The sequence below is a fragment of the Mixophyes fleayi genome, chromosome 10 (genome assembly GCF_038048845.1).
Source record: "Mixophyes fleayi isolate aMixFle1 chromosome 10, aMixFle1.hap1, whole genome shotgun sequence".
Taxonomy (NCBI): domain Eukaryota; kingdom Metazoa; phylum Chordata; class Amphibia; order Anura; family Limnodynastidae; genus Mixophyes; species Mixophyes fleayi.
The window spans coordinates 53266174-53288827 of NC_134411.1; the positions used below are offsets into that span (position 1 = coordinate 53266174).

Consider the following 22654-nt stretch of genomic DNA (forward strand, 5'->3'; position numbering starts at 1 on the left):
GCTCATAGTATTTAAGGGGCCTATTTAATAACTACTGGTTTTTGCCCCATAAAGTATCATCTTTCATTTATGAAAGTTAGAAAACACTTGTTTTAGCTAAAGTTTCTATTCTCACTGGTCCAAACACATCCCTAGTGTTCAGCTTTAATGGATGCATTCCTCTACTCTGTGTCCCAAGCTCCTATGCCATTTTTGATAAGGAGATGGAGTGGTGACTTTTTCTTGATATAGATACTGCTGTTCCCTCACCTAGGATTTCTGGATAGTGCTGCATTGTAAACTTTATTTTTAAAATAAAATGTGTTAAATATGTTTCACAGCTGTACTGATTAAAGGTGTTCCACAGCTTTAAATCTGAGAAACTCTTTCACTATAATTTTATGTTTCTGTACAGAATTTGTGACAAAGCTTAGGAAACTCCTTTCAAAACAATAGTTTTTCATTTGTATCATTATCAAAAAACATTTATCTCTGATCATGTGACTCACCGCCTCGCTACACCAGTTTGATGAGCAGATTTAGTGCATAAAGTTAAAGCACCCAATAATATTTGTGAGCTTTGACTTTTAACACCAATAACTCTTTGCATTTTCTGTATTTCTCTTCTTACTTCATTTTCATTGTGATTGACTTTTACAGATGTCGATGAATGCCAGGATCGAGGATTATGTCGCAATGGACGCTGTGTAAACACACCTGGGTCATTTCACTGTGAGTGTACCGCTCCATGGACCCTGGATATCCTGGGAAGGCATTGTAACCCCCCTGACACACAAGCAGGTGATGAACCCACATTTGCATGATCATATATGCTTGGTTTAACATCCACTACTAAATAAATGAAATAGAATATTGTCAAAAGGAATGGGACTGAGCAATTGCATTGAAAAACATTGTATTGTCTCATGACTATATATAATATATACATGATATATACACCCCAGAAAGTACGTACAAAAAACACATATACATCAGGCATATGCACGTCCGTATTCAAAAAGAAGTGGATCTGAAGATACATCTGTTGATGAATATGGGTCTAGGTGCACTTTGCTCTAACAGTCAGGACACTGCAGGACACGTCCAATACATATGTGGAATATCAAGTCACGAATGAACACAATTCAAATAATGTCACCTGTTTATAATGACAAAACATTAAAATATAGAAAAAAAAAAATTGTAATTATTTTTTTCCATCAAATACATATATGATTATTAGAGATGTACAGGCTCGGTTCCCCGAGAAGCGAACGCACCCGAACTTAGCAGATCCGAGTATCGAGTCCAGCCGGCTCGGTACTTTCTCGTGCCCTCGGAATTGAAAACAAGGCAAAACATCATTGTTACGTTGTCTGATCTCGGATCTCGCGAGCTTTGCATTCTTTAAGTACCGCCCTCCACGGCGATCCAGCGCTATCTGCCCTGTACTGGTGCAAGAGTTATGACTAAATATCACTACCTTTTTAGATACCCAAAGCTTGAATCGGACACTTCTGCATGTGCTCGAGCTTGGCACACCCTTACTGTACATTGACCACATGCATACGCCCATTCCCTCCCCATTCCGTCCCTGAAATTGTAGGCTGTAGTAAGGGTCCTTTGCACTTTAAGATGAATTGGATGTTTCTGTGTTCTTTGGAGTAAGGTCTGGTTCTGGTAATTCTACTATTGTACAATAGTACAATTTTTAATTGTAATACACAAGGTAGTGCCATTTACACTCCTTAATGAATCTGGCCCATTGACTTTATGATTTGGCCACACAGGGTCTTAACAATGATTTTCATCTTGCATGCTGCCTATGATAATATAAACAGACATTATACTGTTGGGGAATATGAGGTTGCACCCACAATCTCCCTTTAAATTAAACATAATTTTTCCTGTTACTGTTAGAATTTATATAAGGACATAAGGTGATACCCAAAGCAATTTTTTTACACATGCTATACTTTTTTGGACACCACATACCTGAGAATTTAGCTAATGTCCTTTAACTGAACATTTCAACTATTCGAGATATTTATAATTTGATAAGCTTACTGCTCTATGACAATGGGACAGATTCATTGAGGAATGCAAAACTAACATATTGGGCCTGATTCATTAAGGAAATGAAAGCAAAAAATGTGTAAATTTGCCACTGGACAAACAATGTTTCAATGCAAAGGGTGCAAATTAGTTTAGTTTCACATAAGGAAAATTCTTGCTGCTTTTTCATGTAGCACACAAATACGTGATAACTTTATTTTTGCATTGAAATTTAAAGTTAATCGAGGACATGTCCTATAAATCTGTCCCCACATTTTAAATTTAGCTCCTCCTCCAATGCAACATGGTTTTGCCAGGGTGAAAAGTTGATCCCTTTTTGCTTTGCTTTCCTTTCCTTAATGAAAGTTTTTTTTTATACTGAGTGCCACCATATTAGCCAGCTCTATATATTGTTTGAAGCTAGTTAACCTAACCAGTTTTTTGGACTGTGGGAGGAAACCAAAGCACCTGGAGGAAACCCATGCAAACTCAGGGAGAACATAAAAACTCAACAGTTAGTGCTATTGTCAGAATGAAATTCATAGCCTCAGTGGTGTGAGTCAGCAATGCTAACCATTATGTCACTGTGTTGCACATGCACAATGCTCTAAATTATAGAAAATCTTTTTCTAAATAAATAAATATATCCTGAGTGACAAAATACCAGCAGGCAGTCAAATGCAGATTCATTTCCACAAAAAAGCCACTTTTTTGCAAACAGGAAAAGGAAGACCAGTGTTTCAACAATCGTTTCGGTCCCTGCAATGGCACCTTTACCAAGGAAATGCCTGCTAGTAATATTTTTATAAGGTTATAATAATAATAATAATAATAATAATAATAATATTACATAAATAACTATTAGTGTCAAGAGGGTATGAATGGAAATTACGTAATGAAATATAGTGATTAAAAAAATAAAGCTTCTGTTTCTGAGGCAATGCAGAAATATAACAGCCTTTGTGGCAATGCAGGAATACAAAAGTATTTGAGGCAAAGCAATTAAATAACACAGTCTTCGAAAACTTAACAGTTTTTGTTGAAAGCCAAACAAATTCTACAATGCAGAATTTAAATGGTCTGTGATGTGTAAAAAACATTTTTGGCCATGGACAGCTCCTTTGGACAAGGCCTTATGAACTCTCCTCCATGTCAATTTAAGAGTTCTGGCAGCATCACAGATTTCATAAGGGTATGAATGATCAGGAATAGAAAAAGAATTGGCCTTAGGTGAAAACATTTAAATGCAGTAGAAAGGGGATTGTCCAGAGGCAAAATGTGGATAGTTGTCATAAGCAAATTCAGTTAATGGTAGATGTTTCAATCATCCTGTAAGAGAGGTATAGCATCTCAAATATTGTTCCATGGTGTGATCAATACTCTCAATATCCCCATTCGTTTGTGGCTGATATGGAGATGAAAAATTGAGATCTATCCCAAGCAGTTTGCAAAATGCTTTCCAAAAATTAGCTCTAAATTGTATGCCCTTGTCAGACACCATATTCTCAGCCTTGGAGCCTCAGGATATGCTGGACAAATAATATGGCTAACTTTTCAGTAGTGGGAAAATGAGACAGAGTTACAAAGTGAGCCATCTTGCTAAATCTATTAATGACTACCCAAATAAGAATAAAGCCTTGGGAAACTGGAAGCTCACCAACAAAATCCATGGAAATGTGTGACCATGGAGGTTTAGGTAATGGATTCAGCAGACCATAGAGAATTTCAAGTACCAAGAGCATACCTCACAGGAGCTTGCAAAGTTGCAAATGTGTTTTTGCAAGAGTTTCTCAGGAGTTTCGGATGGAACATGTTATTTTTCTGTCTCAAGTCTCAGACAGTTTAGGAGTCAGGGTAGCTAGAATTATTGGGGATGGAAGTATTGGATTGTTATCAGGAACACTGTCATCAGAAGGCAGGAAGTTCCTAGAGACTGCATCAGCTTTGATATTTTTAGTCCCTGGTTGGTTTGTAATCACAAATTTAAATGTGGTAAAGAAGAGGGCCCATCAAGCTTGTCTGAGTCTCTTAGTAGAACTGATGTATTCTAGGTTGAGAATGGTCACCCTGCAACCAGTGCCACCATTCTTCTAGAGCCCATTTTACTGCTAAAACGTCTCTGTTGCTTTTGTCATATGCTTTGTCTTATGCTCAGCAGATTAAATTTTTTTAGGGAAGAATGTACAAGTTTCTGAGTCTCTGGATCTGTTTGCAAGAGAATTGCTCCAGGTCCCACATCTGAAGCGTCTACCTCAACAAAGAACGGCAGTCATAGATCAATGTGACGCAAAACTGGTGTAGTAGTAAAAACTTTCTCTAAGGATTCAAAAGCTTGCAAGGCCCGAGGGTACCAAGAGGACTTATCTGTGCCGTTCTTTTTGAGTGTTGTCTTTGGGATTATTAAAGAAAATGACGGTACAAATCTTCTATAGTAGTTAGTGAACCCCAGGAATCTTTGGATAGCCATGAAATTAACAGGCACTGCCCAATCCAATATGGTTTAGACCTTGAGGGCATCCATATAGAGAAGCCTTCAGCAGATATGATGTAGCCCAAAAGGGAGACCTGAGACACTTCAAAGTCACTCTTCTATCTTTTGGAAAACAACTTGTCAAGTCTTAGGTGTTCAATGACTTGATATATATGGGCTTGAGATTTCAGGAATAAATCAGGATATCATCAAGATAAACTACAATGAAATGTCCCAAGAAATCCCGGTGAGCATCATTGATAAGATCTTAGAACACTGAAGGAGTGTTGAATTGGTATTAAAATATGTTTTTGCTGCAGGGGCTTCTGCACCAGAATTGTATGGGATATTTGTCTCATTTTGGTCACAGTAAGAGAGGGGGTTATGGGGTATCCCAAGTCTCCCCTTGCTATTCGTTCATAGTCCAGGACATTCCACAAAAGCAGAACCATGTGTCAAGATTTGGGTGGAGGCACTTTTTGATATAAAGAAGTGAGAGACACTATACTTCAGATCATTTACAAACACCACTTCCCAGAGGAGCCAGGTAAACTGGTGTTACATAATTAAATCACTTAATTTATGTATCAATTAATGTATATATTATTAATTTGTATTTCTTATATATCACTTACTTTTCTATCAGTAACATATTCATTCACTAAACCAGCTTCTAAAACATGTTGGGGACAAGTTTTTTACAAGACCACTCTGGACATTTAGACCAAGAAAATTCAAAGCTAGATGACTTCTGGAGATGAGATGAAGTGGGCGAGACTATATCAACCTTTGTCAATCAGTACATTAGATTATTAACTACAGCATTGCATTTATAGGCAAGTTTTAAGTGAGCTCCACTCAAATTGGCGTAGGCAGTATAGGACTGGGGCATAAAGGACCCACCAGGGGAGTGTGAAATAGTTTCTTGCTTTGCAACAAACTATTTTTCCACATCCCTTCAGAGAATCACTTATGGCAGGCAGCATTTAGGCCAGTGATGGCGAGTCACCAAAAACAAGGAAGGGAACAGCGCTAAAAAATGTATAAACTTCAAAATACCGCATTTAGGGATCAAACTATTTTTGAAATATATAATATTCAACCATAAATTAATAACAACAAGTTACAAATATTACAAATAAGAACAAATATGTATTAGCTCTGACACAGGGCTCTATCTAGCAGCTTGATCTCAGTACCATGCTAAAGTATATAGAAAGCAGTGCTACCATAATCATAAAATCAACATGGAACCAAAAATATCTATATTCCAGTCGTAGATGGAGGTGATGGAAATGCTGCAAATAGTTCTCTAGATTTAATACAACTGCAGCACATGAAGGGTTAAAAAGACCAAGCGTAGCCCCTCCCCCCCTACCTGCTCCACAATCGGATTAACCCTAGTGCTGTACTAGCAAAATTGGGAACAAAAAGCATAGGGACCCCCCAATATTACTAGAACCGGCACTAGGCTGTGCCAGCTAGGCTGGTGGCACTATAGTAGCGTTTGGTCCCCCTGCCATGATGCCAACAAGCCTTAGGCTCCCTAGGGAGATGGGGTCTGCAAAAATATGCTGAAGGTACAAGGGCTCTTTCAACACCCCTAAGTAGTGGGTGTGGGATAGTAAAAGGGTTAAATCTTATGAAGACATTATTGGGGAATCACAAGTGCCCGCGTGTACCATAAAACTTATTTACAAATAAAAACCCCAATAATACTTACCAACATCTGTGTTCTTCATCTGTAAACAATCCAAATCTTGTAAGCATTAATGAACCAAATTCTTTTAAGCTTTAATGGATCCAATTTTTGTAAGCTTTAAACCCCAAAACTAATTCCAAAGGTCCTGCAGTTATCCAAAAAAAAAAGCTAAAACAATATTCCAAATGTGTTGTAAATAAATCTTCTTATCTTGCAGCTTGAAACCACCAAAATCATCCTTGGCAACAAAACAAACATAGAGACGATGCGCACTTGCTTCAGTATGCAGAAGCACTCACCGCATAATGAAAATATGAAAGACGGCCAAACAGCCCCATAAGAAACTCAGCATCCCTACATCTGTCATCCCAAAATGCACCCACATGGCCCTCACTTGCTTCATAATTACACCAAAGACCATCCAGACCTACCACTTGCTTCAAAATGGCCACACATGACCTCAGAACCCCACTTGTTACAAATGCTCCCACATTCCCTCAGACCCACACAAGCCCTCAGATTCCATGTGTAGTATGAAACTCCCATACATGCCACTCTTACCTCCTCAGATGCACAAAGACTTCACCCCATGCCTCTCACTTGCCACTCAGACCTCCTCAAATGCCACTCAGACAACCCCACATGCCAATCACAGGCCATTCATGCTTCCTCACATGACCCCCACATGCCCCTCATAACAGGACAGGGGTATAGAGTTGGGTGGCAACTGCAACTACTGTGCATGATCTGGACTCCACCACATATCCATGGCCTTCAGAAAATGGGACCCACAGAGGATTTTTCTGGTGGGCCCATCTGATTCTAAGTTTGGGAAGGTTACTGCGCAAAAATCTTAAATGTTATAACAACATTTTAAAATATTTTAAATTGAAAAGGTTACTTAACCCTAGTATTATGAGCACTACCTGGAAGATGTTTTCTTTGGAACAATGTAAACAAATTAGGAGGAAGTGAAACATTCAGAGCTTCAGATTCATTTTGATAACATTTATTCTTAACAATAAATCAAGGGAATCTTTCAGCATGGTAAATAATTATAAAGGATCCATGACTCAAATTAAATTACTTTCCCAATACAGATCGTCCTGATCATCGTGATCGTCCTGAGGCACTCGATATCTGCTGGAGGATGCGGGGTACAGATGGAATTTGCTCTCATCCAATGAATGGCCCCCAGTTGTCACTGACTGATTGTTGCTGTAGACAGGGTCATGGTTGGGGTCTTAGGTGTCTCTCCTGCCCACCCAGACATGGTAAGAAAAATAAAAGTAACTTTTCTGAATCAATGCTAATAATTTGACACGCAATCTTAGCACTGAGTTTTTTTACTTGCTTAGCACTGGGTTTGTGACTTGCAACTCCCTTTAGCTCATAAAGACATCAAAGTTTGCTGTAGCTGGGTGCATACACAACTAATCATGCTTTATAGTTAATGACAATAAGAAACAACTAGGCATTCATAAACCTTACTTTCCACCTTTGGCAAGGTACTTCCGGGAGATCCCAGGCAGGGGGGCGTGGTTGGTGGGCGGGAGGGGCGGGGCAAAATGCTGATTTTTGTCTCGGTGGGCGGGGCCAAAATGACGCGATTTGCGTCATTTTTTGAGGAGCAGCTGTCGTATGCAGGATATTTGCCTGATCTCCTGGGAGACCGGGAGACCTACCCGAATTTTGGGAGTCTCCCGGACATTCCGGGAGAGTTGGCAAGTATGTCATAAACCAGTGATGGGCAAAGTTTTTCAGGAGCGGGCCAAATAAAAAAGAAAAACTTTAGGCGGGCCAATATAATTTATTAAAAAACTCAAATATCGAAATATATAATACAAATTTTATGAATGGGACGGGAGGGTGTTATATAGCAGTGTTACCTCTACAAGTGCAGTGATCGTACAGACACAGCACTTATTTCAGCAGGTTGTTGCAGATCCATCTTTCTGGTTAGCCACTAACTAACAACACAGCAGCCAATCGAAATCCACCTTAGTATATGGCCCAGCCCATCTCTTCTCACATGACTTTCAGCCATTAGGGGGCGGGCAGGTGTTTGAGTGATTGACATACGAAGTGTCCTTTTAGGAAGGAGGATGAAGTGTAATGGAGGAAATAGCTGGGAAGGCATAAAAATGAAGGTTCTGACACACAGGGTCGGCCCTAATAATTTTATGCATATTTTAATGAAATTTTTTAAAATATTGGCGGGCCGGATAGACCCTCTAAGTGGGCCGTCTGGCCCACGGGCCGTAGTTTGCCCATCACTGTCATAAACCATCAAAAATATTGGATCTGTATTGACAATTCTCCTTCTGCCACTATGTAGTAATGAGAAAATATTAATATGTCTTAGTATTTAGACAATGTTTGAAAATGCCTAAATTTCCAAATGTAACAATATACACATAGGAAATAACATGTTGGTTTCGTTTACTATGCACAGCAGCTTTAACTAACCCGTAGGTTAATTAGGTTTCAAATTTTGAAACTCCCATTAAACGTTTGAGGCTTTAATATGATGTGTTGGCCAAAGTACAAGTGGCCAGTGATGGCCAAAGTACAAGTTCTAGGCTAGTGCTATACATTACTGTAAAATGTTTTACATTTTCATTGGGAGCCCCCCCAGTGACAGACAGACAGCCCCTAGTAACACACAGCCCTCCCCCAGTGACAGACAGACAGCCCCTAGTAACACACAGCCCTCCCCCAGTGACAGACAGACAGCCCCTAGTAACACACAGCCCGCCCCTGTGAGAGAGACACACTTACATTTGTCACCTCGCTGCTCGGCGGACAATTTCAATGTGCTGTGCGGGCAGTAATCACATGGGACGCGCACCACGTGACAGGTGCCGTCCCATGTGATTGAATAGCCGCACAGCACATTGAAACTGTCCGCCGAGCAGCACAGCTCACTGCGCTGCACGGGCGGGCATCCTGCCTCGCTGAATCGGCCCAACTAGCCATTGGCCCTTCTGGCATTTGCCAGAAGAGCCCGATGGCCAGTCCGGCCCTGACCTCGGTTATGGGCGTGTGCAGAGGGATTTAATGCAAAATACAGCATGTATCAACATTTATGTCCTTTAATGGATCAGGCACTTCTTGTCCAGAAAAGTTCCACAAGATACCTGAAAACCCTTATATGACACACCTTTGATTGCAGTTCCTAGTCAATATCATACTTGCCAACCTTTGGTAAGTTAATTTCGGGAGATCCCAGGCAGGGGGGCATGTGGGGGCGTGGTTGGAGGGCGGCAGGGGCGGATAGCGGTAATTCGTGTCATTTTGGCGGGGCCAAAATTACCCGATTCACTGCAGGATATTTTACCTACCCGAATTTCAGGAGTCTCCCAGGCATTCCGGGAGAGTTGGCAAGTATGGTCAATATAATGGGTGAAATGACACAGTAAAATGCAGCTTTGTGGGTTATATGACTACTGGAGTCACTGACATACATTTAGGGCTAGATTTACTAAGCTGCGGGTTTAAAAAAGTGGGGATGTTGCCTATGGCAACCAATCAGATTCTAGCTTTCATTTGTTTAGTACCTTCTACAAAATGACAGCTAGAATCTGATTGGTTGCTATAGGCAACATCCCCACTTTTTCAAACCCGCAGCTTAGTAAATCTAGCCTTTAGTGACCTGTTAATCTAATTGAAATTATATTAATGGCACCATCATGTAATAGTGAAGTTAATTTTTTGATCTGTAAAATATAAGGATATTAGCAGTGTTGTGGAAATGTCCACTAGAAGCTATATTCAGTGTAAACTGTCAGAAATATGTTTACTATTAGGCCAAGTGACTACAAGGAGAAAATCTTGGCAGCTATAGTTTCCTTTAGCAATATAGGATGTTCTTTGAATGGCTCAAAAATCATACCGTTATACAGGCATGCTATATGAATATAGGACTGAATGATGCTAATACATATAAATAACCAAAAATAAGATAATAAGTGTCTAATTTAGAGTGAGTTACAATATGGGTATAATGTATGCTAAAAAAGGTTGAATGCAAAAATAGTGTATTTACGCCTATATTCTGGGTCAGCATAAATGTATGTTTATGCGTAAAGTATGATGATAACCTAATAACCCTATCATCATACGCTCATAGGTCATCATTATCATCTTCATAAAGTTTTAAATGTAGATTTAAATATATATATATATATATATATATATATATATATATATATATATATATATATACAAGTTAACCCGTGCATAATACTCATGCATTCTAGTCAAATCAAGCTACTAAGGTGTTAAAAAGGTTCTTGTCATGCATTTGGGCCTAGGCCAGGCCTCCTCAGGGGAAGAGCGTTACTTCCCGACGCAAGCGCCCTTTTTTAACGTGGTTTTGTCCACATCTCACCACCTCATCATTTTTCTCCATCACCTCATCCTTCATCTTCATCGCCACATCCTTCATCAAGCTACTTAAGGTGTTAAAAACTCCCAACTGTCACCCCCGGCAACCACCAACCACTCCCAACTGTCACTTCTCCTTCAAGAAATATATAGGTCAGTGTATAACTCTGCCCAGCAGGTGGCGCTGCAGCTTGGTTTTTTTTTCCCACACACGCCACTAGGCATTTATATAGTAGATATATATATATATATATCAGGCCCATAGTGTAAAACTTCTGACACCTTGTGACACTGAGAGCCTGCAGACATCAAACACCAAAAGCTTCTTGCTTCAAATCAATGGTGCTTTATTGTTCAAATCACAATAAACAGCAAACTCCTGTTAGGATGACACCAGTAAATAGCATCACATTGCCTACAAGTCTTTGTGACCCTAATGCTAGTCTAACACATTCCGGATCTCTAAAGAAGGGTTGTCCAACCCGCGACCCAGCACGCCTGTAAATGTGACCCAGAAGGAGTTTTGGTTGTGCCAAGGGGGCAGCACTGTTAATGGAAAAAAAAATCCTGCAAAAAAAAGAAAAGAAAATACTTACCTTGCGGTCACGTGGTCACGTCAGCTGGTACTCCGGCTCCCTCCCTTGTCTCCTCCTCCGTGCGGTGCTCGCAGTGTATGTCGGGCGTGATGTCACGCCCAACATCCATTGCGGAGCGCAGCACAGAGGAGTCACCCGCGCGAGAAGAACAATCAGCAGCACAGAATTGGATAAAAGAAGAGAAGAGGACATGAGAACAAGCCGATTAAAAGGTAAGTTAAGGGGGATTTTTTTTTATTATTTCAAGGGACGCTGACCAGTGAATAAAAGTCACCTGGTCCTGGAGCATCATGGACCTTATCTCCCTGCTACATACTTCTACTTGTAATACTAATGGGGCATAATATATTATTCTCTTTGGCCCATTATAAGTTGTTATCCCTTAACTACCATAGTGGTGTAATTAGCAAAACAGGTCACAATTTGGGGTCACAATGATGTATATGTCAGGCCTGGTCAGGGCACCCTGATATACAATGCCTGGCTTAAATACACTTTATTGATATTGCATCGAAACAATACAAAAAGTGATTATAGTATAATAACTAGAGAGGATTTTTTGAACAGGGCTATTGAAAGGTAAGTATAGGGGGATTTGAAAAAAAAAGTGATATATATATATATATATATATATATATATATAATATATATATATATATATATATATCACTTTTTTACTCATATATATATGTTGACTATGTTTTCTATGGTTTTTTGGATGATCAGCTATCGTTATTGTTAGTGTATCTTATGTGCGGCCTAAACCAACTCGTCGTCTTCCAATGTGGCCCAGGGAAGCTAAAAGGTTGGACACCCCTGCTCTAAAGACTGTTCAACTTGTTTTGTATCAGTCACAAGTACATTTCTGGTTTATATGCACAAGCCTCCTCCCTTTGTACTAATTACCCCATTAGATTACCTGTGTGTGTGCAGGCAAGGAGTTTGACTGTGTAAGGTTTTTAACCCTGTATACAACTATCCCTTGCAGGCTTCCCAGGAGCTTACCTGTCCCTATGCAGGAGAGGTGTGGCAAATAGTCCTCTTTGCTACAATATAAAATATTAAAAATGTCCCTCCCACCACCAACCTACCCACCGAAGGTGTTGCCAGAACTAGCTGGTATCTACCAGCACTAGGCTATGATAGGCTGGACTGGTGATACCATAATAGGGAAACCCACAGCATGGGATGCCCATGTCAGTCAGCCATAGCCTGATTAGCTGGATTCCTTAAGGTGAGTGGGCTGTCTAATATAATAGTCCCATGCTTAAATCTTTAGGACCACGTGGGTGTGGGATAATAATGTTGAAATAGTTAAATCCGTAGTTTCTCTAGTGCACTACCGGTGCCAGCATATGCATGGATTCCAAAGGACATGCTCTGACATCCACCTTAATCCTTAGGGATCCTCTTATTTCTTCCAGCATGGCAAATCTTTGGGAAAAAATAAAAACTATGTTGAACGACAATGACCTGCTTATTGTGGAGCCACTGTTTGTCAGCTTCTTCTAATCAATACAGAGCGGTTTCACACTGTTTGGTCAAAACATGGAAAAGCTACTCTATTGGTTTCTAGTGGTGAGACACCACTAACTGCAGTGAGGCACATTGTATCAATTAAGTTCATTGATTTATAATCATGGATATGGAGAAAAGAGTATTAAAGCAGATATTATGTAGGTACAGTATGTCCTAAAACGGACACGGGAAAGATATTGATATTTTTTATGATTACAGATGTAGACTGAGAATGGTAAAGATATCTTTCACAGTATGCACATGTAAACTAATCTATGACTTATGTTTTCTTTGTGTGTTAAGGTGATTTTGATTCTGGTCATCCTGAATAAATGATTTTAAAACATTCTTAACTAAATTATGTTGTGCTTTGTCCTGTTCTTTCTCCCCAGCTCTGACATGCTCAGCCTCTCACAGTGGGGCTAATTCATTCTGGGAGTTCAGTTCTCATCATGTAAAGAAGTCCCGTAGAGGTAATTTAAGATTTTGCTGTGCTACAATACTTGCCATTTTTCTTTATATTTGTACATGTATTTTCTATTTTGATGTTTTTAACAATGGATTCATGCAGTAAACGAATACAGTTCATATAAAGTAGCAAAAAACATGCACAATTCAAGGTATTAGCCATATATGTGAGTTACTAGAGTATGGTAGACTGAAGCAATAGAACTTAAATAAAAGAATAGATCACTGTGTTGATGTGTAAGATGAATTAAGTTGATATAAGGGTAGAGGAGCTAATACAGAAGTGAGCTCCGGATGCCTAGGTGACTGCTGGAAAGCTGTGGTTCACAGATTTCCCAATAGTGAAGGGACAGACCACGTGCACACTTTACTATTTTCTCCACTCCTCAAACATGGTTTAGACTCCTATTCAATTGATAAAGGTGAGGAGACAAGGGGCTAGATTTACTAAGCTCTGTGTTTGAATAAGTGGGATGTTGCCTATAGCAACCAATAAGATTCTAGCTTTCATTTATTTAGTACATTCTACAAAATGATAACTAGAATCTGATTGGTTGCTATAAGCAGCATCCCCACTTTTTCAAACCCGCAGCTTAGTAAATCTAGCCCAAGGTCTCACCTGGGAGTTTAGATACATAAATAGATAGATTAGACATAATTAGATGTTGAAGAGATACAGAAAGTCTCTTATAATTAGGGACACTCACTGACTTTCACTAATGTTTTAAAATCCAAAATATTTTATTTCATTAATTAAAATAATTGTCCAACTCTTGTTTCATAAATTTGATGAATGGGGAAATATTAAAATGCAGTCAAGAATTAGTATAAAGCACAGAAACAGCACTGAAATTGGCCAGATTTTATATAATAGGATACCAACACAATGATTATTAATAAAATGTAATAAAAAACACATATTAATGGTATAAAAAAAACTGCACAGTAAGGTTTGCTGAATTTTTCACAAAACTAATTACAAGACTTCAAAATGTTCTGAATAGAACTTAAACAAAATTTAAGTTATTATAGATCCTCTATCAAATAGTCACAGTGTCACTCTGATTAGGAACTGAATTCACTGAACACCCGCCAGTATATAGTCTGAAGCAAATGTGTGCCTAAATCTTATCAGACTTTCGTAAAGAATTGGATTTTATCATATCTCGTATCTTGGTGTCACAATTAGAGATGGTCACTGACCATCTCTAATCTCTAATGACGGATTAACTTCGTGTTTTGGTTTTGTTTAGTTTTGTTTTCTATTTTTGTAAAAAATACCTTTTTTTGGTCTAAAATAACCTAATTTAGTGCTCCACAAGTTTCTTGGATAAGTGAGGGTAATTCTAAAGCTAATAAATTATGAAAAAAACAGTTTAATCCCTGGTAGGCCGTCCTTAATTCTAACACTTGCCTGCAAATTATACAGACAAAATCTGGTTGTCTTCCCCTCCATCTTTGACTATTGGCAATGTAGCCATCGTCTTTGGGTGTATATTACACCCTCCACTTGTAGTTAAATAGAAAAAAATCAGCCTGCATAGACTGTATGTTAAATAGAAATGGACAAAGGCAGTTTGGTATCTGTCTGCATCAGACCCCCAGCTCCACTACTAGCAAAATAGAAAACTATTCAGCCGTTATAGACTGTAGAATATAAATAGAAATGGACAAAGGCAGTTTGGTTTCAGTTTGTATCAGACCCCCTCTCCACTACTAGTAAAATAGAAAACTATTCAGCCGTTATAGATTGTAGAATATAAATTGAAATGGACAAAACCAGTTTGTTGTCAGTCTGTGTATGACACCCTACCCTTATCGTGAAATTGCCAAAACAGCAGCCTTTCAAGACTGTACGTGATATAGAAGTGCCCCAAGTCCCTTTCTTATTTGGGGGTAGATTGCACCGTACACTTATACTTTTTTTTTGGGGGGTGTGTTTTTTTCCCTGATTTACAAATACTATGTACTTTTACATAGGCTTTACCAGATGACGTACAGGGAAGACTACCATCAGGACTGGTGCCAGCACCTGCTTGCTGATCCTGCTCATATGTGGACTGTTTTGAATCCATTTTAATAAGCCCAAAACACTTGTAGTACAAAATATTAAATAGATATTGCTGCTAGATAAGACTTTCAGCACCAGAAAAATTGTTTGTTCATACTGGGGAATATGGGACACCCCAAGCCACTTGTAGTGCAAAATATTCAATAGATAGTGCTGCTAGATATGACTTTTTACAGCCAGAAAAATTATTGTTTCACATTGGGGAATATGGGACACCCCAAAGCACTTGTATCGAAAGAACCGAGCCCCGAGATCCGACGACGTCACAATGACGTTTTGTCTCGATTTAGATTCCGAACAGGCGGGAGAGTACCGAGCCTGCTCGGCTCGGTACTCGGATAGACAAAGTTCGGGCAGGTTCGGATCTCGGGGAACCGAGCCTACCCATCTCTAGTCACAATCCACGGCAGCTCGTCTCTCTGTTCTCCTTCAGGCCACATCCCTTGCTGCAGCCATGACGAATGGGACGTCACTTCTGGCCTTCTCGTTCTCTTAGACTAGGTACACACTGGAGGTTTTTCAGCTGATTATCGGGCCAATCACCTGATAAGCGACCACTCGGCCACATCTCGTGTTAGTGTGTATAGTCACACAATGAACGACAATCGTTCCAAAGTGCCAATTGTCGTTTCAATTGGTTGGTCGTACTGTTTTATAATCTCGTTACAATCACCTTCCGATCATGTAGTGTGTATGCACTCACAATCACGATCTACATAAAGTTTACAAAGTCATGGTCTTTTCAGCCAATGCCGGCAATGAACATGTTCCGGTGACTTAAATGTAGAGAGTGCTGTAGATGGAATAGTTTGTTTGTTTGTTCCGAGACTGAAAATTTATTTTTAGAGTCACAGAAGCTAACTAAATTAATAAGGACGTGGATAGCTGTAACAAGGCGATTTTAATCAGTATGACAGGAATGAATGGCTATTGCGCTGTCATTCTCTAAACGACTAGAGTACCAGATGAAGAGCACAGATCTGAAGTACCTTCAGTTAGTAAAATCATTGTAGATAACACGTTGGTCAAAAAAAATTCTTCAGTGTGTACCTAGCGTTAATCGGCGCCGTGTCCCACCATGTGGAAACAGTCCGGCGCATGCACCGTTAGCATAAATTCATTAAACAGCCTCCTGTGGCTGATTTGCTGGCTCAGTGCTTCTATCTCTTGATTGGCCAATTCAAGTATTTAAGGCAGGGAGGCTTAGTCTTCCTGCCGGTTATAGCATTACTAGCTAACCTGCTAGTAACTTGTGGATGCTCTTTCCATTTGATCTGATTCCTGTTGTGACCCTTGGCTTGTTTCTGGACCCTGCTTGAATACTGATTGCCCTGACCTCTCACTTGTTTTCGCTGGCGTTCCGCTGGCTGTAACCTAATCCAATCTAAACTTTAGGGGAATTTACGAATCTATTTGCTCCATTAGATCCAAAGATAGTGGGAGCAACAGACAGGCAGATAACAAGACATGATTTATTTCTTTATCAGATTTATGCATGCGCATTTGTAGCATCTGCTCCGATAAACCCACAGCTAGATGAAGTATTAGATAGGCAGAGAGCAATACACAATCTATTTACCTAACAGGTTTATGTGCTCATTGTTAGCCAATACTAGTGATTTGCTTCTTCTGAAACCTATTTTGCACACTAAAACTATTATATAGCTAAATGCTTTAATCTTGCTTCAGTGTATTCCCATGGACATTATGAACTATATGGTTATGGTTCAACGGGCAGATTTTAAAGCACATAGTTGTTTTTAAGGTTTATCTATTTTTATATTTCGCTGAAATCAACAGCTAATAAAGGTTAAGTTTTATGTATTAGTTTCAACAATTTCTCTAGAACATTACTATTAACCAGAGCATTGGTGCATCCTATATATACTCTTTTTTTGGTTGCTTCATTGTTTCTGAATATCCTTGCTCATTGCCAGCCCTGATCCTTGGCCTGTCTCTGACTCTCCTGCTCGCTACGGACCCCTGTCCCAGGACTGTTCCTGACCGGCCGCTCCTGCTTTGGCTACCACCTCCAACCTTCCTGCTGTGGTATTGCATATAAACTTCTACTAGGCTAAGAGTTAAGACCTGGAGGCATCCAAGTACCTGTTGTCAGACGCCGTCCCTGTGCTATGTCTGCCGCACAGAGACGGATGTCTGCTTCTGTTGCCGAGCGCCCGGTTGCCAGGCAACCGGGCGTACTTCCGGGTCGGTGGTCACAACGGAACATGTCCCAGTAATTCCGGCGGTGGTGTTTAGCGTCACCACCGCCAATGATTGGACTACAGCTGTATAAAAGCCTCACTCTGGCACATGGTGAGTGCCAGAGTATTAGGTCTCATCCTAGCTCCAGCGTTCCTGTGTACCGTTCTCCGGCGCTTCCTGTGTATTACCCGGCTTGTTACTGACTACTCCTGTTCTGTGCTCCCTGTGAATTTGACCTCGGCTTGATTGGATACTTCCTCCTGTGCTTCTGACCCCGACCCGGCTACCCTGACTACGGCTTTGGACTTCCCCTGTGGCATCTCCTGATTTCTCGGTTTGGACCCGGCCTGTACGACATCGCTTTCATCTACTGCTTCACTGGTTACTCCCTCTGAGGACCGCGACCTGCGTGCTCCCCGGAGCTAAGACCACACTCCCTTGCGGGGGTCCCTGGTGAAGACCAGGAACACGTTAGACTCCGTGCCTCTTTGGTGAGTAGTGCAAAAACCAGTAAGCAAATACCCAAATCTGTGACACCTGTGAGCTCTACAGAAAAGGCGGCTGTTATATATGAAGACCTCTGTTCTCCAGTTCTGGAAGTTTATGTCAATAGCCACTAGCCATAACACTTGGCTTTAGACCGCACAGACAAAAACTCTTCTGAGCATAATCAGTACTGACATGTTCACAAACAGAAATTATAGAAGGTCCATAGCTGATGATATGAAAAAGCAACCTTTTAATAGGTTTATAGAAAAACCTATTATCAAAGGACTAAATGAATAACCTTCAATGCGCAAAATTACAGTTTGTAAAAGTAATCTAACAGGGGTCTGGTCCAACTGCAATGAGCGGCGAGTCAGGAACCCCGCTGTAACTGCAGTGTGGGCCTGGGCCTCCTGGAATGCCCGGACCCCAGTAATTAGTACCCCCCATCTCGGCGCCCCTGGGCATAAGACATGTCCTAGATCATTTTAAATTTCAGTGTAAATATAGTGCTATCAAGTATTTGTGTGCTACATGAAAAACAGCTAGTACTTAAATTATTTGCAAAATCATAAACTAATTTGCACCCCTTGAATCAGGCCCAGCGTGTTTAAGGTATTGCAATTATACAATAAACAGTCACTCTTCTGGTTTTAATTTACTTCCGTTCTTCAATATATTATAAGATTACATAGTATCTCTGAGAGTATCTCGTTACTAACTAAAACCCTCTATTCGGATTTCAATGTTTCAAACTTATTATTCAAGTGTATATTCTTTACTTGGATTCGGCGCTGAGTTACTCTGTTATTCAATATGGCTTATTACTGCCGTCTTCATCATCAGTGAATTAGTTTCAATAACTCTATTACTGCTCTGCAAAATCATTACGTTTTGTTTATTACAGCTCAGATTCTTACATTTATTCTCTCATATGTGTTTCCAATGTCTGTACGTCTTTTCAAAGATGTTTATCTGGTATCTAATTGTTAGAACAAGATACTGTAACTCCCATTCTGAAAGTTGAACAGACTAAGACTATTTAATTCAAATCTGGGGTTTAATAAAATCAGTATTTAACCCTCTACCCAATATAGGATTTATGTGAGTCATTCTAGTGTAATATAAGAAGTGCAAATCATAATATGTTAGATAATATTTTACATTCTTAAACAAGGTCCCTATATTATGTTACTCTCACAGGATTAAGGAACTGAACCTATTTAGTTGTTTTTCTCTTATTGCTCGCGTGCTTAATCCCACATTCTTTGTTAGTTTATTGTAGTTCATTAGGCAATGCTATCACTACCATTCATCCCCGATTTAAGTAGTTTTATCAAGCATATTGCTTAATGATTACAGACATGGTTAAAGTATCGATACTATTAATTAGGAGATAGGGGGATATTTTGTTAGTTTCACGCTAGCGTGTTGGTAGCTATTTCATTCATTTATCTATAGGGATGCCTGAATGTCAGCAATCACCTGACATGTATCCCTTGGGGGCTAGTCTATCTAAAATTCCCTAGATATTTATTTGTCATCCACATTTCATTATAATCTTGAGTGTACAAGTTATTTCATTAAACAAATGAGTCTCTGCAAACAGTGTGCCGGGACGCTGTCACAGACACGCATTTCGCCAGAGCTTTGTTAAGATGTCATTTTTTTTCTTTCTAGTTTTTCTCTTCACTAGTTCTTGACTGAATTTTTTTTTAGCTCAAAATTTTTATTAAAGCAACATGGATGACAGCAATTAAGTAAAAGATAACAAGGGAAGAAAAACCAAACACTGTCACGATACATGTCACAATTGCTATGCATATATGTTAATAATAAAACAATGAAAAAGAAAATCTATTTGTAGCAATATTAGTATAATTAAGAGGGGGGTGTAAGGGGTCGGAGTGGGGGCGTCATCAATTGCAGTGGACTAAGGAGCGGTAGATTCTCAGAGATGGAAAAAAAACTAAGGAAAAGACTCAGGATTAAAAAAGGCCTATGACAAGGGTGGCGAGTATTGGAGAGGCAGCCCATGGGGGGAGAGCGGACGTGGGAATTACTGATATAGCCAGGGGGGCCAGATTTGGTGAAACCTATCTTCTTTATTTCGTAAGTGGAGGGTGATTTTCTCCATGTTAGCAATGAAACAGATATAGGATTTTCGAGAAAAGATGCGGGGGGACCCCGCACGATTCCATAATTTGGCCACAAGGCACCTAGTGGCCGCTAACACATGCAAAGCCAATTTCGCAGAGTGGGCATCAACATCTTGAATAGGATAGCAGTGGAGGAAGGACCAAGAGTCTTTCCTGATAGGGCGCTGGAAAAAGGAGGATAGGAGGCTAGCTACTCTGTTCCAGAAGGAGGAAATGATAGGGCACAACCACCAAATATGTAAGAGGGTACCTCTATGACCGCATACTCACCAACAGACAGGGGAGGCAGTCAGATATATTTTAGCAAGTCTATCAGGCATAAGATATCCTCTATAGTAGATCTTGTACGTATTATCCTTAACTAATGTGGATATGGAGCTGAAGGCTACACTTAATCTGACTTGATCTCCCAGCAGTCCTCTTTTGGGTGGGGCCCAATCATGCCTTTCCACAATGGGGAGGAGAGACAGAGAGTCTCAAATGGGGAGATCGGAGGAGTGGGTCACCCGACAGGAGAGAGTGGAGAAAATGCATAATCTGCATGTATTGATAGAAAGGCGGGCCTTGATCTGGATACTTGGAGCGAAGTTATGAGCCTCCCCCAGTCCAAAAGGTCCCCAGCGAATCAGATAACTGAAACGGTACATGTCAGATAGAAGGATTCAAGAATGCAAGGATGAAAGGTGTGGTTGTGCCACAGGGGCATGATGGACAAAGGAGTTATGGGAACAGAGAGATGAGTCTTGCAAAGTCTCCCAGGTCCAAGCAGCAAACAGTAAGATGAAGAAGCACTTAATATAGGGCAGCCCGGGAGGTATTAGGTAGGCCCCAGATGCTACACAAGTCTGATAGAGAGAGGTAAGCGGCTTTTATATCAGCCTATGCATGGGAGGCAGGAGGTGCAAAGGAGGCTACAACAGCACTAAGGTGGAACATCCAGTAGTAAGCATTGAGGGCGGAAAATCCCCTATCCCCGGATCCTAAGAGACCTGCCCCACCAAACAAACTTAACTAATTGTCGTTGCATAGTATTCAATTCAGAGAGAGGGACGCTGATGGGGAGTGTCTGGAATAGGTAAAGGAGCTGAGGAAGAACAGAAATTTAAGCGGCAATGATCCTGTCCAGCTAGGAGATAATTAGGGAGTGCCAGGAGAAGATATCGGATTTTGAGGAGGAATGTCAGATAGTTCTCCTGGTATAGGGACTCGTAGGTGGTGGTGATGTAGATCACAATATACTTAATTTTTTTCTTTTGCCACTGGAAGTGGAATTTGTAGGTGATATTCTGACATTCGCAGAAGGGAGATTAAGGATCAAAACCTCAGATTTCGAAATGTTGATTTTGTATCCGGAAAGGCATCCATAGTGTGACACATTGACCATAACATTAGCAGAAGGAAAGGAATATAAGGGTTGGATGCCAGATAGGAAATCTCCAGACAGGTCAAAGTGTTAAGGGTCATTTTGGCATAGAGCTTTATATTGTTATTGAGGAGGGATATCGGGTGATAATTAGCACAACAAAAGGGATCTTTACCTTCCTTATGGACAAGAGTAATTCTAGCTTCTAGGGATTCTTGGGGCCAAGGGGTTCCCTTAAGAATAGAGTTAAAGAAGGTGCAGAGATGGGGGACCTGCAGGTTTACAAACTCCTTATAATAAGCATCCGAGAACCCATCAGGCCCAGGTGCTTTGGCGGCCTTCTGTGCTTTTATGATCTGTTCAACCTCCTCTGAGGTAATGGATTCACTGAGTTGGGCCGCAGCCAGGCGGGTCAATTTGGATTAATACAAGAGTCTGAGAATTAAGACATTAAGAGGAAGGCCTGTGAGGGGTGGAGGGTCTCGCACTGTGGACCATTCATTTCTAGGTGCCCTTTGAGGTCCGGAGGTGGTATTTGAACCTTCTGCATCAGATGCCTGGGAGACGGCCGGGATGGACCCTGTAGCAAGGCCAAAACGTTGGAGAATGGCCTGGACTTCTGGTAGCGATTTTACAGAGACCTAGCGATCTTGATGCCAGAGGAAGAGGCGAAAGGGGAAACCCCACCTGTAGCATATTCCACGATCTGGTAGAATCTTCATTACAGGGGCAAGTTCCCAGCACCTAGGTAGTGTGGCTGACAAAAGGTCTTGGAAGATTTGCAGGATGTGACCTTCATACTTAACTGTGGACAGCTTTCTGGCGCCTTGTAGAATCGTCTCCTTGGCAGTAAAGAAGTGAAGGCATAAAATAACATCTCTGGGCTGCTTTTGGTCTGATGACCTAGGTTTTAGGGCCCTGTGAGCTCTGTCCGGGAGCAGGTGTTTCTGCTTTCTGAGGTATTGGTCAAGGTGTAGGGGTTCGACCATTTCAGGGATGCCTTTGATACAGATTGATTCGTCTGGCAACGACTGTCCATGCCCTCTTGACGTTCCTGAACAGATGCCAGATTATTGCTGATGCGGGTGATGTCTTCCTCCATCCCCATTTGGGAGGTCACGACTGTCTCCAGTCTCCAATCTACTCGATCAGTACGATCCCCAATTGAAGTCATTTTTGCTCGCAGTGAAGAA

The 22654-nt window shown here is 40.6% G+C and overlaps 1 protein-coding gene across 1 annotated transcript in view; it reads left to right on the forward strand.

Moving 5' to 3' along the window:
* LTBP3 (latent transforming growth factor beta binding protein 3) overlaps positions 1–22654 on the forward strand; it is a 211923-nt gene that overhangs the window by 159927 nt on the left and 29342 nt on the right. Inside the window, exons 21-23 of the mRNA XM_075188765.1 lie at positions 640–780; positions 7307–7480; positions 13102–13182. Coding sequence (XP_075044866.1) covers positions 640–780; positions 7307–7480; positions 13102–13182 — 396 coding nt within the window. The remainder of the gene's footprint in view (positions 1–639; positions 781–7306; positions 7481–13101; positions 13183–22654) is intronic.